The 14,735-nt window shown below is 57.1% G+C and overlaps 1 protein-coding gene across 2 annotated transcripts in view; it reads right to left on the bottom strand.

Moving 5' to 3' along the window:
- The window catches only part of FBLN1 (fibulin 1), a 43,930-nt gene that overhangs the window by 12,955 nt on the left and 16,240 nt on the right, over positions 1–14,735 (bottom strand). For both annotated transcript variants that reach the window (XM_011374978.2, XM_011374979.2), the window contains exons 3-9: positions 13,929–14,064; positions 11,682–11,853; positions 8,102–8,161; positions 6,904–7,005; positions 6,246–6,383; positions 5,032–5,169; positions 906–1,049 (exon numbers count right to left, since the gene is read on the bottom strand). In XM_011374978.2, the coding sequence (XP_011373280.1) occupies positions 906–1,049; positions 5,032–5,169; positions 6,246–6,383; positions 6,904–7,005; positions 8,102–8,161; positions 11,682–11,853; positions 13,929–14,064 (890 nt within the window). The remainder of the gene's footprint in view (positions 1–905; positions 1,050–5,031; positions 5,170–6,245; positions 6,384–6,903; positions 7,006–8,101; positions 8,162–11,681; positions 11,854–13,928; positions 14,065–14,735) is intronic.

Below are 14,735 nucleotides of genomic sequence, written 5' to 3'. Positions count from 1 at the left end.
AGTACTCGGATGGGAGACCACCTAGGAAGACCAGGTGCTGTAGGCGTAAAAAATAAAAAATAAGGGATTTTAAGCTGACAAGGTCCTTGCAATCTGTGAGGCCAACCAAGGGTTGCCTCGCTGAAAACATCAAACAAAAAAAAACTTTAGCGTGCATGTGTGTGTGTTTTTTCCTAGAGGACCGAGCAAACTAAAACGTACACTGACAAAGCAGCGTCGTTTATTCTTCAAGTTGACTCCATGGCACACCCACTGTGGGGAGACAGCTGGCCCGGGGGCAGCCCCTTCCCTCAGGGGACTCCCGCTCTCACAGCGGAAACTAAGGGCAGCCAGTGACCTTAGTTAAGGCAGGAAGTGCCCGCCGAGTGACCGGGGGAGGTGGGGAGGAAGGCCCCTTGCGGCTGGCAGGGGTCTCGGCAGGCTGGGTGCAAAAGCCTCCGCCCTGGCCCCAAGGGAGAGTGAGAGCGGGTGGGCAGCGGGAGCAGCAGGAGCGAAAACCCAGAGGAACGGGCGGGGCTTCCGCGGGGGGCAGCGCGCCCCATTTCATCTGGATTAGAAGGTGTGTGGCGTTGGGGCCAGCTCAGGATGACTGAATTGCATCTGTCCTCTGATGTCACCGATGGGGGCTGTGAGCATGGAGGGACGAGCGAGCTTTTGGCTCAGGACGCCTGGGCAGAGCGGAGGGGACAAGGCCGGAGGCAGCGGGCGGGTTGGGCTTTACTGCAATGGTCCAGGCAAGACGATAAAGGCCCATGCATGGGGACCAGCCATGGGACAGACGGACAGATGGACAGGTGGAAACGGCCTCGCTCTGGGGATCCCCTCTCTCCTTCCAGAGAAGGGAGGGTCGTGCTAGGAGCGAAGAGGAAGGTCCCCTTCGGGTGGTTTTCCTTTTTAACACCCACCGACACAGCGAGTTCCCTCGTCGTTGAGATGGTAGCCGCGGCCGCAGTTAGGCACGTTCTTCTGGCACGTGTAGGAGCCCTCCGTGTTGATGCACGTGTGCCCCACGGGGCACGTGGGGCTGATGCTTAGACACTCATTGATATCTACAGCGGGAAAGACAGAGGACACGTGGTTAAATGCGGAAGGCTTCCCCACCCCCGATGACCGGGGCTCCAGAGGGTCCCCACTTCTCTTCTGCCCTCTTCACAAAACCAGACGGGTGTGACGAGGCCCTGGACCAGGCAGCGGCCTCCTGCCTGGCTCCTAGACTTCACCAGCGCACACCACCTTAAACGCGAGCCCTCCTGACCCTCTTCTGGCCCCCAAAACCTTCAATGCCTCCATCTTGCAGTGGGTTTGAAGCCGCCTGCCTGGCCTTCAGGTGCTGCCACCACCAAGTCCCTTCTGAATCCCACACGCTGGGCATGGTGACTTGGTGCCAGCTGTGCTCACGTGCGTCACACGGTATGTGGTTCGTCGTCCCTGAGCAGGGCGTGAGGCTAAGGGGGACAGACGTGGCTGTCTCCTCGCTGCCAGCACGACTGCCCTGGCGAGGTTCTGAGCTCCTCGGTGACGGGCCCGGCCCCACCCGGCCCCTGGCCTCACTCTGGCCAGCCCCTCCCACGGCCCAGGCTCCAGCCCTGACTACACACCTACAGCTCCTGGACAGGCCACTCAGGTCCCCCCTCTGTGCCTTTATCCACACGGTCCCTGCCTAGGAAGCCATCTCCCTTGTCTGCCCACCCCCATCTGGGCTCCTCGGGGCCTGTGCTGACTCGGGTCCAGCAGGAAGGGCCGCTGGCTCCAAGTTCACAGCACAGTGGTCTCCCCGCCTGACTGGACACGCCCCCGACACGGGGACCGTGGGACGTTCACTTGTGATGAACACACGCCCAGCAAGTGGGGGACACTCAATGAACAAGAAGAAGGTTACACATCTGCTCACTCCTCACGCTCAAATCAGTGCCCAAACTCAAAGACTGAACTTCCTCCTGGGGGAGACGTCTAAAGGGGCCCACGCTTTTAAGAGTCACCTATTCAGGCACTTACAAAGCATTTGGGGGGCGGGGAGCAAAGAGGAGAGAGTGACGGCAGAGGACCCCTGAGCTGAAGGCAAAAAGAGGGATCAGCTTGTTCTCCTCCCGTCCCAGCCAAGCCCACCCTCCTGACAGACGAGCCGGCCCGACTCCCTCCCCTGATGACAGCCGGGCTTCTTACACCAGCCTCGAACTTTACAGTTTACAAAGCCTTTTACGTCCATCGCTGCCCTTGACCTCCGCAGCTGGGCTAAGATTACTGTCTGCGTTTCATAAACAGGAAACTCCCCAGCATGAGGCTGGAGTTGTGGCCCACACGGGCGTAGCACCGGGGGCTCCTGCCTCCCCGCAGGTCGAGGGCCCTACGTCAGGCGGGTCGGCAAACCGCAGTGCGCTGCGACCCAGCCCAGCAGCCCGTGGCCTGTTCTTGTGAATAACACTGACTGGAGCCCAGCCCGCTCTGATGTATTGTGTATGGCCACAACGCGGACCCTGTGGCATGCGGGGGTGACACCACGGGACCCCTTCACTGCCCCAGGACCTGTGACCGTCCCCGGGAAGCCAGCACCGGCCCATTCCCCCGTCCTCTCTAGGCAGAAAGGGCGACGGTGGACACGGGGAGCGGACTGCAAGGAAAAGAAAGAGAAAGCCGACGGAGACGTGGGTCTCAAGGGCCTCGGCCACCGAACCTCAAGGTCTAGAATATTCTCTGCTCTGCAATAAGGAACGAGGCCTCTGCTTTCTAAGTCCCCTGAGGGCCCCCTCCCTGGGAGACAGAGCTCTGCGGCTCCAGGGCTGTTGGCCGCGTGGCAGGGAGGGGGGTCCGACAGGCTCGTGGGGCCCCAGGAAGGCACGCTCTGGCTGCACGTGAGGTCTGAGCCTCCCACCACTGACCAGGCCGAACGGGGGGAGTGAGCGTGCCGTCGGCAGAGGTATGCAAGCGGCAGACACCGGGCTCCTGCACATGAGGGGACCTGCCCTCTCCCTGAAATGACCCTGTGACGATCATGCTATCGTGACACACTTTCTCCTCGGAAAGAGTTGCTTTGGACGATGCATTTTTACAAAGACGACGTGAAGGTACCGACATAGAACGATATGCAAACGCACCGTCAGGTGTGGGGCGAAACCTGACAGAACCGTCTGGCCCCGTTTTCATAAAAAAACGAAGTCTCGAGGGAGCAGCAGCCGAGAAGGTGCAGACACGCGGGCGGGGGCGGGCGGGGGCGGGCGGGGGCCAGCGCCTCTCTGCACTTGGGTTCCGTTTGCTTTTTGGTAACTTAAGTGTATGGAACTTTTGAAATTAAAAAAAATAATAATTAATTTGAAAAGAATCTTGAACTTGGTTGAAAGGAGTTCCGTACCCACTAAAGGACACCCCTCGTGTTGAGATGAGGACGCCACTGAGCAGAGCGGTCAGCTGAGGCCCGGGCTCCCAGGGCGGGACGCTGAGGGGGACTGTCCCTTGCCACTGCTCTCGTGCCTCCCTCGGACAGTGCCGCACCCCGTGGAAGGAAAACCGGGCTCAGTCGGGACTTGCCAATGCTGCCGCTTTTTGGAAATTGGGCTGATTTTGCCATGAGTCAGGGTTTCCACCCGCGGCAGATGCCGGCCTCCGCCGTGGAGCCCCCCGCCTCGCAGGGCAAGTGCGGGCAGGACCCTCCCCCATGCCGGCCTGCGGCTTCCTGCTCACTGGCCCCCAAGTGACGAAAGCCCAGCTGGCAGGAGGCTGGCGAGGGGCCAGCTGAGGCCCCCACAGCTCAGATGCCTCCTCCACAGGACGAAAGGGGAGCTTTAGGACTGGGGTTGGGGTCAGGGGAGGCCCCTGCCTAAGGGGGCGCTATTCTATTTGTCTTTAAATATCTTGGGGTGATCTCCGATTTCAAATCAAAGATCAACACAGATTTATCTGAGAGTGAGTGAGGCGTAAATAAGGCAGCAACTCGCGGCCCCTTCTCTCTTTTACGGGTGGGGGGTGGGGGAGACTGGGGCAGACACAGGGAGGGTGGGTTGTGATTTTTGGCATCTGCAGCTCAGAAGTCTTTCTGACCTTAACCCAGAAGTTTCTGCTGAGCGGACAACAAGGGCAGGCCAGCAGATCTGGGCTCAAATGCCAACTGCAAATTGTGACCAGCCCGGTGGTTAACCTGGGCGACCAGAGAAGAAAGGAGAGTCGCCTGCTGTTTCTGGAGCAGGTGACACCACCGGCCACCCGGCTCCCTCGCCCCTGACCCACCCACGCTGCCTCTCCAAGCTGAGCGGTCGTACCCAGACCTCCTATTTCTTCTAAGTTCCCATGGGACTCTGTTTCATCTGACGTCGATCTTCCTGATAGCAACGCAGCGTTCTTTTATTGTGGTCAAATAGACGTAACATAAAATTTACCGTTTTAACCATTTTTAAGTGTACAGACTGAGTGGCGTTAAGTACACTCACGCTGCTGTGCAACCATCGCCACCATCCATCGCCGGAACTTTTTTATGTTCCCCAAATGAAACTCCGTGCCTTCAACACTAACTGCTCCCTGGCACCCACCTTTTACTCTGTCTCTATGAATTCGATTCCTGATACATATTATCTTTTAAAATCATTTTTAATGTTCCTGGCGCTTCACAATCACCTGTTTAATCCTTACCTCAAGCCTATAAGTCGGATATCATTATTCTCCTCTTATAGAGGAGGAACTCGAGGCTCAGAGGAAATAAGTCAATTTCATTAGGTCACTCAGTTCAAAACCAGGTATCTCTGACTCCAAAACGCAAGTTCTTTCGGAATGCTCAACCATTGCCCCGAGGCCAAACCCAGCCTGCCGACAGCTTTGGTAAATCAAGTTTTATTGGGACACGGCCCTGACCACTGGTTGATGTATCTGTGGTTGCTCTCGGGCTACACCGGCAGAGGTGAATAGATGTAACAGAGACCACCAGGCCCACAGCTCGCCGACCTCTGTTCTATACACTGTGCAGCGCCCCCATATTCTAGAGGGGCCCATCGCTGGGTCGTGTGCCCCACCTGGCAGACCCCACCGGCCCTGGCGGCGGCACCTTACCAATACAGTTGCCTAGAGCATCTTGTATAAAGCCGCTCTTGCACTGTAGCTTGGGTCTGCAGCGAAAGGATCCCAGAGTATTCTGACAGATAAAATCGGGGAGGCAGTTATGAATACCACTCTCACATTCGTCAATATCTGGTACATCATAAAAAAAGGAAATTGTTAGCAAGAGTCCTGCCAGAAGCATCTTACAACACTTTAACATCACAAGAAAGTTTTTATTTTAAATGCTCATTACTCAGACTATAACCCAAAACATTTCAACAGGGAGGTCACGTACAAAAAAGGGGCCTGCGTTAGCCAAACAGTCCCCCCAAGGCTCTTATGAGACAAACTTTCTGTTATATAATAAATAACCAGGCATTTTCCTGGCAATGTGTGGCTGTTGGGTTTTTTTTTTTTTTCTTTTCATTTTAGACTAAGCACATATTTTGTTGAGATCATAAAGCAATGATCTTTGTGGCAATAAACACTGTCTCTATAAAGTCGTTCATTCTGAAGTTGTCACAATCTTACAAATATTAACAATGGTGACTGTCACAATGCCAGTGTTGGCTGCCCTTCCCTTGAAGTTCATGGCTGTCAAGTGTTCAAAAGTGTACACTCTGTTGGCCAGGCCTCTGGGCTCTCAAGTCCAAACCACCCAGCGAGTCTGCAGGGGTGGAGCGGGCTGAGCTCGTCCAAAGCCCTCTGACGTCAGGAGGGCGTGCCTGGCTTTTGAGCCACCCTCATAATTCAACCGACATTTTTACACAAGTGGTTTGTCATCTGAAGGGCTGGAAACCCTCAGCAGAAAGCTATGTTCTAACAGATCCTCATCAAAGCCTTCTCTGCCAAATAACATCTATGGCTTGGCGGGGGAAGGCCTGCAGCCAGAAATTCATGTTTTTATGTGGCGGATGGGGGCTTTGAACTTCAAGGAAGCCTGGAATTAGATGGAAGGCAGCTGTCGTGCAAAATATAATTTTTTTGGTAACGAGCACATGTGAACACCCGAGATTCATCCCTGGCCTTGTTTTGAAATGATCACGTTCTGAGCATTTTCACAAAGCCCAAGTCACCCCTGACTGTCATTAACTCATCATACAGGTAGAAGAGCTAACTCTTCACTAAGCTTTGGCCAGCGCCCCGGGTGGCCCACGAAGGGGCGCGGTGGCGCCCAGGCCGCCCTTCCCACCTCACACCCACTCGCAGAGAGGTGAGGGTTTTACCTTTGCAGTCATTGTGCTCCGTGAGCTCATAGCCAGTCCCGCAGCTGCTGTCCCTCTGGCAGCGGAAAGAGCCCACCGTGTTGATACAGGTCTCTCCAAGCCGACAATTGTGGCTGCCCGCGATGCATTCGTTGGTATCTAGGAGGGACAGACACAAGAGTCACAGCAGGGACAATGCTTTGCCAGAGGGAGTGTGCCAGCAGGCAGAGCGGATGGGTTCCCCGCACCCAGCACGTGCCCACGCGCCGTGGCCGTGAGACCCGGGCACTTGCCACGGCATCAAAGTGGCGGTTTCTCTCCCCCACTAAGTTTCAGATCTTCTGAGCTCCCGCTAAGCACGTGCCAGGTAGACTGGAGTCACGTGACCCCTACAACCCCTACAAGGGGCTATCCCCTTCCTCCACCTCCCTCTCTCACAGAGAGGCTCCGGGACGTGCCCGGGGCCACGCAGCAGGTCCTGGACGCAGAGCCCCGTCAGACCCCAAACCCGGCCCTTGTCTCATGACAACATGTGGCGCAAACTCCAGGGCGCGCCAGAGAGCCGATCCTGGGCCCTCGTTCACCTATGACGGGGCCCCGCCTGGATGTCAAGTGCAGGCAGAGCTCCTGAGTGCAGCCACCGGCCGTCCCGCTGTCCCCGGAGCACGGTGACCTTTACCTTCGCAGGAGACGCCGTCCGGCAGCAGCTGGTAGCCCACGAAGCACGAGCAGACGACCTCCTCGCCCGTGTCCCGGCACTGCTGTTTGCAGGGCCCGCCACCTGCAATCAGGGCACACGTGAGCCGGTGGCCCGGTGCAGACCACAGATCTTTTGTTTGTCCAGTTCCGTTGGGCCAGGTCGAGGAAACGTCCTCAGGGTGGACGGACAGAGAAGGGTGGGCTCCCCCCGCTCAGAGCCCACTGCGGCCTTCACAGCACCCCTATTTCCCGCGGAGACCCCAGGAGCAGCCCTGAGCATGCTTTCTGCAGGGCAGTCAGCAGGATGGGCCTCTCCCGGCTAGAGCTCCTATGGGGTACGGTCGGACTGGGGGCCCGAGCCTGCCAGGCCGCGCCCACACCTCCAGCCTCCTCCTCCGTCCCTCTGGGTCTCCACTCCCAACGCCCCAAATTCCCTTTCGGTGTTACCTTCCTGGCTAACTCACCCTCAGCCACGACAAACCAGTCATCCTCTCCCCCCGGAAGACCCTCCCACGCCCCTCGGAGAGGATTCCAGGGTTTCTGGGGCTCTCTGCCCTGCCCCCTCTCCCAGGCCTCTGCGTCGACTGTCACTGTACACAGACGACATCGTTGGCGATTAAACTGGCTCCCTAATTAACACCTCAACCACAGGGCAAGCTGCTGAATGAACCTGTGTGCAGACCTGCCAGTCTAGACACGCTGGAATGTTCCATGAAAGAGAAACAGAGTTTATCTTATGAAAAACAAACCTGCAAGGAGGCCCTACTCCCTCTAAATTTGCAAATGGACGTGACCAATGGCACAGGTGGGCTCCAAGACAGTCACATAACCCTCACCCCACCCCCGAGGGGTCTCAGCTTTTGGGGAAGCTGGTATTCACGGCTCAGAGCCTGAGAACAGGGTCACGCTCCGGTGGACGCTGCGGGGGCAGGGGGGGGACGCGCATTCTGAACACGAGCGTCATACACGGCCCCTTCCCTGAGCCCACCAGGCCCAGCGAGGAGGGGCGTGGGGACAAGGAGTCCAGTGGCGCCCTGAGGACAGAGGGACTTGCAGTTGGCTCCCAGCCAAAGGGCAGCTCCCAAGGGACCCTGAGTCACACTCCCAGGGAGAAGCCCGACTCCTCTCGGCCTCGTTAACCACCAGATGGGCCCTGGGAGGAACTGGCGGCGACTCACCTCGACAGCGGTCATTCAGGTATGGGTCCTCTTGCTCCTCCTCCATCTCGGAGATCTTAGCTAAGGGGCGACACGGGCAAAGATATTTACCCACACGCAGCGCCCCATCTTCCCTCAGAGGACCCTCCGAATATTTTCTCTCCTCGTAAACATCTGGCCATAACGCCCACTCGTACACCTTCTAATAGCTCACTATTCATCTCATCCTTTTAAAAAATAGACTCGCACTCGTAAATGTCCTTGAATCTCTAAAAGATCTATTACAACAGAAACAGCCTTGGCACCAGGGCCTGTAATCGTCAACTTAATGCTGAGTGCTTCTGTGGGTTGGATTGTGTTCCCCCAGAAGATGCTGAAGTCCTTATCCCCAGCACCCGTGAATGTGACGTCACTGTGGAGACGGACCTTTGCAGATTATCAAGGTAAGGAGAGGTCATTAAGGTGAGCCCGAACCCAATGTCACTGTGTCCTTATAAAAAGGAGGAACTTGGACACAGCGACAGACACACGTCGGAAAAGGGACATGAAGAAACAGGAAGAAGACGCAATCTACAAGACAAGGAATGCGGGTGCCACCGGAAGCTGGTGGACAGGCCTGGGATAGATCTGTCCTCACAGGCTGAGAAGGAGCCAGCCCTGCCAACACCTCAATCCAGACTCTCACCTCCAGACTGTGAGGACACACGTCTGTGGTTTCAGGGCCCGTGCTGTGGCATTTTGTTACAGCAGCCCCAGAAAATGAATACATTTATTTTCTACAGCTTTGCCTGCAAAGCTCAATCTCGTGCCAGTCATCAATATTCACTCACTTGATCCATTCAAGAAAGGTGTGTGAGCACGCACACAGACCAGGCCCCCACTCCTGACAGAAAATGCACCAGGCCAACGGGAGAGAGACCCAGTGAGGTCAGGGGCCCTAACTTAACAGGGGGGGATTCCACTAATCATCCTGGCCTAAAAGAAACAGATTAGCCCTTTTAACTAGGACACAGCCAAGGGTGGGAAGAATCTCTAGAAATACTTGAAAATCAAGTCGTCTGATGTCGAGGATTCCTTCCACTGACAGAATGACAGCGATCACAAGTCAATCAGGATTCGGTAGCAATGACAACCACGCTGAGTGGGGAAAAGCACGGAGCAAAAAAGACACAGAAAAACGCCTGAGAGGAAATGGGGTCTAACGGGAGAGGGGTTCATCTCCCCGTCTACTTCCTCTTCCGCCCACATTTCTGTATCTTCCAAGAGCGTATCACACGTGCACAGTGGAAAAGTAACCACGGTTACGACGAAACACGTGAGTAATTCTGCTATAAAATTCGATATACTAGCTATGCACGACGCTTTCTTCCTCAGGGGCTACTACAATATGGTGAGGGTCTCTCAACAATTCAAAGAGCTTTCCCCTGGGGAGGAGCTAAGCAAAAGACACCAGGCACAGGCCAGGGCGTCCAGACCTCACCCTGCAGAGGGCTCATGGTGACGAGGCCAGGAGGACTCGTGAGGAACTATTTATCACCCGGGTGATGAGGTCACCCAGATTCCCACGGCGTTCTGGGGGAGCTGGCTTGCCTGGCCTGGGAAGGCCACCGTTTCTGCTAGAAAATGAACCCCAAACCTGCACGCCCCCAGCCTTAGTCTCCTCATCTGGAGAATGCGAATATCCAAGACGTGCCCAGCACAGGTCTCCCCAAACTCCCCACGGGAAAGGAACAGGGTTCCTTCTCCAGTCTTGGATCGATAATTTGATAACATATAATAAAAACAAAGTATTAGAAAAACTAAGAAAATAGGCATACGAGCCTTGATTTTTAAATTTAGAGTCAATGGACAGAAGTGACTCTCTCGAATGCTCACAGAAGGTTCTAAAAGTTTACCCACGATGCCGCAGTTATCTGGTCGCAGGCCAGCGCCGGCCTGTGGGCCCCGTGCGTGGGCCCGCCACCCAGGTGAGTGTGCGGGGGGAAGGCACGGCTGTGACCGCGTGAGGAGAAGGCCTCGCGGAGCCTCTGAGGAAAGTCTGGGGCGAGAACGGAAGCAGAGGAAAGACGGAGGAGAAACATCTGGAGCAGCAGAAAAGCCCGGAGAGCGAGAGCGACACCAGACACAGCACCAGAAACCTCCCGGCGACGCAGGAGACACTCTCCACCAGGATGAAGCGCTGCGCTTCGCTTCAAGTTCAAGGGTCATTTGATTTCGAAAGTCAGGGAAGGGGTCGGAATGCGGTTCCAATCCTTCTCCACCACGGAGATATTGGAAATCGGCCCCATGGCGTCCATGAGGCCCTGGAAATGAGAAATTAAACACAAAAAGATGAAAGACCGGTCCTTTTGACCTAAACCCTGAAGCCGCGGGGCCCGTAAAGCCATAGCGATGATGGCGGACCTGACTTAGGGGCCACGGGTCCCCCAGCAATTCCTTCCTAACCCCTTCCTGCCCCTCGCCCATTTTTAGCAGAGGGGGGACGGAGCTCGGAGTGAGAAGCAAGGGTCACGTGGCAAGCTCGGGGCAAAGCAGACTCCTGAAATTCTCCAGGGCTATTTCCACCACGGCACAGGAAGCCATTGCGTAAGAGATCATCAGACGACCGAGGAGCTTCCTGAACCATGTCCCAAGGCTTCAGGATTTATCTGGCTTCGGACACATGGAGGGCAGAGAAGCAGAACTGGTGGACACACAGCTGGGAGCTCTCGAGAAGCTGCTCCTGGGGTCACTTGCCCCTTTGCTGAATAAGTGTCTATTATTTGAAAGAGCCCGCCATTAACGAGCGGTACCCCCTGGCCTCTCGTCTGCATATCATCGGCTCCAGATGGAGAGAGAGGACACTGGCCAGGAGGCAGAAGGCCAGTTCTCCCTCCTCTGTATGTCGCCCACGGGACCTCGAGCATCAGGTCCTCACCCGTGAACCAAGGGCAAGGCCAGCCACCCACGCGGCCCAGGGCTGTCGAAGGGGCAGGGAAGAACCGTGATGGGCAAACGTTCAGAGAGCCAGGCCCTGCCCCCAGCATTTGACCCTCATCCTCCCAGCAACCTCGTGACGCGGGACCCCGTGACGTAAGGCCTGGATGAGTAAGTGTGCCGAAGAGAGTGGTTAGGACAGGGGCGTGAACCTGGTTTGTCGGATCCCGGATTCTAAGCCCTCATCTCGCTCTGGGACAGCAGCTCTCAGACGAGGTGACAAACATGAAGCTGCTCTGACAACTGGAGTCTGTCTGCGTGGAGCTAAGGCAATTATAGACATCTGCGCCCACATGGCCTGTGGCAGTGAATTTTATGTGTCAACTTGGTTGGGCCACGGTACCCAGATATTTGGTCAAACAATAGTCTGGAAATCGCTGAGACAGTATTTTTTAGATGAGACTAACATTCCAATAAACAGACTTCGAGTAAAGCATACTGTGGTGGGCCAGGTGAAAGATGAACGAGGTAGACGGATCTCCCTGGCCCGCTGGCCCGCTGTGCAGACTGCCAGCCCCACAACTACGTGAGCCAGCTCCTCTCTCTCTCTCTCTCTCTCTGTTCTGTTTCTCTGGATAACCCTGATTAATATACTGCCCAAGAGGGAAGGGAGAAGGGACATTACCTGTTTCTTGGAGGTCCCCGATGTCTGCGGGGGCGAAGTCTGTGGTCTCCTGGCCCTTGACACAGCACGCCCGGAACACCAGCCCACACTGGTAGCCAACCATGAGGTTGTACTCGCAGCTCTGGCCTTGGGCCTGGGCCGCCCTCCCCAGCAGGCAGCAATGGCAGCATCTCTGTAAACACAGGTGGAGACCCCAGGAAGGAAGTCAGACACGCAACACGGCGGGGCCCCACAGGCCGGAGCCCCCGTGCCCACTCACCCTGGACAGCGACGACATGTGCTTGACCTAACGATCTCTCCTAAATGTGGGTGGTGAATAGCGAGGTGAGCTGAGCCCGAGGCATGCTGCCCCCCAGCCGCACAAGTCCTGGGTTTGAAAGGAATCTTAAAAGAGCTGGCACCGGCCTGTGCTCCACAGCACCTGCCTGCCCCCCTCAAGACCCCTGCCCTGCCCAGTGACACAATTCCAGGAAGAGGGGCCCAGAGAGGGACCCTGTCGGGGTCACAGAAGAGCCGCCTATGCTCCATTCCCCTCGCATGGTCTAAGGCTTCTCTACCGTGCCCAGGGCGGCAGGGTGGCATCATGCATTTAAAAAACACAAGAACTTCAAGACAAGTCATCAAGCGAGGGACAGAGTCTCTGCCTGTCACCTGGACCCCAGTGTTCCCAAAAGTCATATCAGAATCCTCACGATATTCACCCTGACGTAGGAAAAACCCTTTCAGTCCTTATTATCCTAAGAAGAGCCCAGGACTTTCCAAAAGGTCCACAGCAGGAGCCGGGAGGCAAGGCTCTGCTTCTGCTTCTGCTTCTGTGGAGGTTGGTGGGTCTCTCATTCTGCTCATGCCTCAACCTCAGCTGCCAGAAAGAGCAGAGCCTTAGCTACCTCGTCACCTTGTGGGACACGAGTCACCCTTCCCGGGAACACCCATTACTCTTTGCCAGCGCTGTCCATTCCCATCCCATTAGAATGCCCCATGCTGTTCCCATACCTCCCTTTCTCTTAAGTCTGGAGATTCGGCCAGAGCTACCCGGGCAGACACTGTCTGCAGAGCCCCGCCTTGCCCTGGAGGCAGTCACTAAATGCCCAAGGGCCCAGCCCCAGGGCCCCCCGCCCCCCAGCACACTACCCTGCCCTGCCCGGCTCAGGTGTCAGCTGCCTCCTCCCACAGAAGGGCACGACGCCTGAGGGTGGACCCCCAATTCCTCACGTGGGGATCTCCCCTCACACCCGAATCTGCACGGAGACAGACTCCCCAGAAAAGAACCCACAGAGCCCCTCACGCCACCCAAACTTCGCTCCAACCCCGACTCTTTGGAACGGCTCTGGCGCTCCCCCTCTGAGAAAAGGGCATCTTTCTTCCAGGAACTTCCCTTTCGTCATCTGGCACCCCCAGTGGAAACCCCGCCGACCAGGATGCTTTCCAACCCTGAGCCCCGGCCGGCCTGCTTTCTCCCCTCCGGAGGTGGCAAGGGAGGGGCGGCCTGGATACCTCGTTAGTGTCCATGCGGTTTCAGACCTGGGGCGCTGTCGGGGGCTTCCCCACACCCACGTGCAGATGCACGCCGGCCACCATGGTGGGGACCCTGAGTGACCTGGCCAGGACCTGGGTCCCACGATGGATTACATCATTTACTCAAAGCTTATCTGCAGTGCAGGACACTCCCTAGGCCTGATGGACCCCACTTCAAGCTCTGCCTCACCAGATACCCCCAGACACTTTGGAACGTGAGCCTCCCTGAACCTCAGTTTTCTCTTCTAGGGTGGCTACAGAGGTCATGCTATCAGAGGCCTTAGTGGGGGCCCTTTCTGAGCTCTGGGCTCCAACTAGCCCCAGAGGGCAGAGAAGCTTGCGGGCCTCCTGAGCGGGGCAGGGTACATAGCTTGAACCGAGAAGAGGGTTCTGGGGGGCCTGGGCCCAGGTAAGCCCTGCTCTGGCCCCTGGGTTCCTACTCGAAGCCTCAGGACTGGAGGCGCCCAGGGCGGGGCTAGTCACCCCCTCCTTGCCTCCCTAGTGCCGGACTGAGCCCGGGGTGTGGTCTGGGGTTTACTGATTAAAATGGAGGAGACGAGGAGACTTCGGTGGTCCCTCCTCCCTCCTGGGCCGGGCACCCCCTGCTTCTCAAAGGAAAGGGGGCATGGAGCTGGGGCACAGGCGGAGAGCCCCCGAGGCCCCCTGCTAATGGACAGTGGCTGCTGAGCTGGGAGGGGCCCGGGGCCTGCCGTCGGGGGCGCAGATGCTCACCTTCACGAACATGGCTGCGAGGCTGGCGTTGTCGCCGTGTGGGGCGGGGCAGCCGTCTCCCTCGCTGGCCAGGTTGATCCCGGCGGCGCAGAGCAGCTCCTCTAGCTGGTTGCGGCAGCACAGCTCCTGCATCATCCTGCGGGCGGAGGGGGGCTCGCTGGGCCGGGGGCCGAGAATCCCCGGGGCGCGGGGGCGGGGGGCGCCAGGCCGTGCACAGGGCCTGGGAGCAGCAGCCCCTCGGGATGGGAGCTCTGCCACCTTTGGGTGTCTCCCCCCCCTCCTCGACCCACCTCCACTCACCCACAGACACATAAAGACACACACAGAATGCCTGGCATACAGAAGGTGCTCAATAAGTGTCTAGTTAGAAAGACCGAGCCCAAGATGGTGTCAGGAGACCCAGCTGTGCCACCAGAGCCCCGATTCCCCTCTCTGAGCTCCGAGTCTCACCCGCAAAATGTTCCCGCTTGTTTACGAATCAAGAACAACTGATTGCTGACTCGGGGCCAGACCCTCTCATCCCTCACCAAGGTGAATGCGTCTCAACACTCATCTCCATTTTCCAGACTCAGAGGAAATAGCTCCAGAGAGGTAGAGTGGCTCGCCCAAGGCCAGAGTGACAGACGGCAGCCCTGCCAGCCAGCAGGCAGGCAGGAGATGTGAGTCACAGGTGTGGCTCCCACCAGACCCAAAATAACCCTGGCTTCAGCCAAAGCCAGCAAGGGCAGAAGGAGCCACCAGGGCTGCGCCTGTCCTGAGGGTGGGCCCACTTGGCCTCCGCGCCCTGCCAGCCAGGCCGCCTCTGGC

This window comes from Pteropus vampyrus, unplaced genomic scaffold, assembly GCF_000151845.1.
Source record: "Pteropus vampyrus isolate Shadow unplaced genomic scaffold, Pvam_2.0 Scaffold257, whole genome shotgun sequence".
In the NCBI taxonomy this organism is placed as follows: Eukaryota; Metazoa; Chordata; class Mammalia; order Chiroptera; family Pteropodidae; genus Pteropus; species Pteropus vampyrus.
The sequence above is the reverse complement of the archived record's forward strand: the minus strand, read 5'-3'. Positions and strand labels throughout refer to the sequence as shown.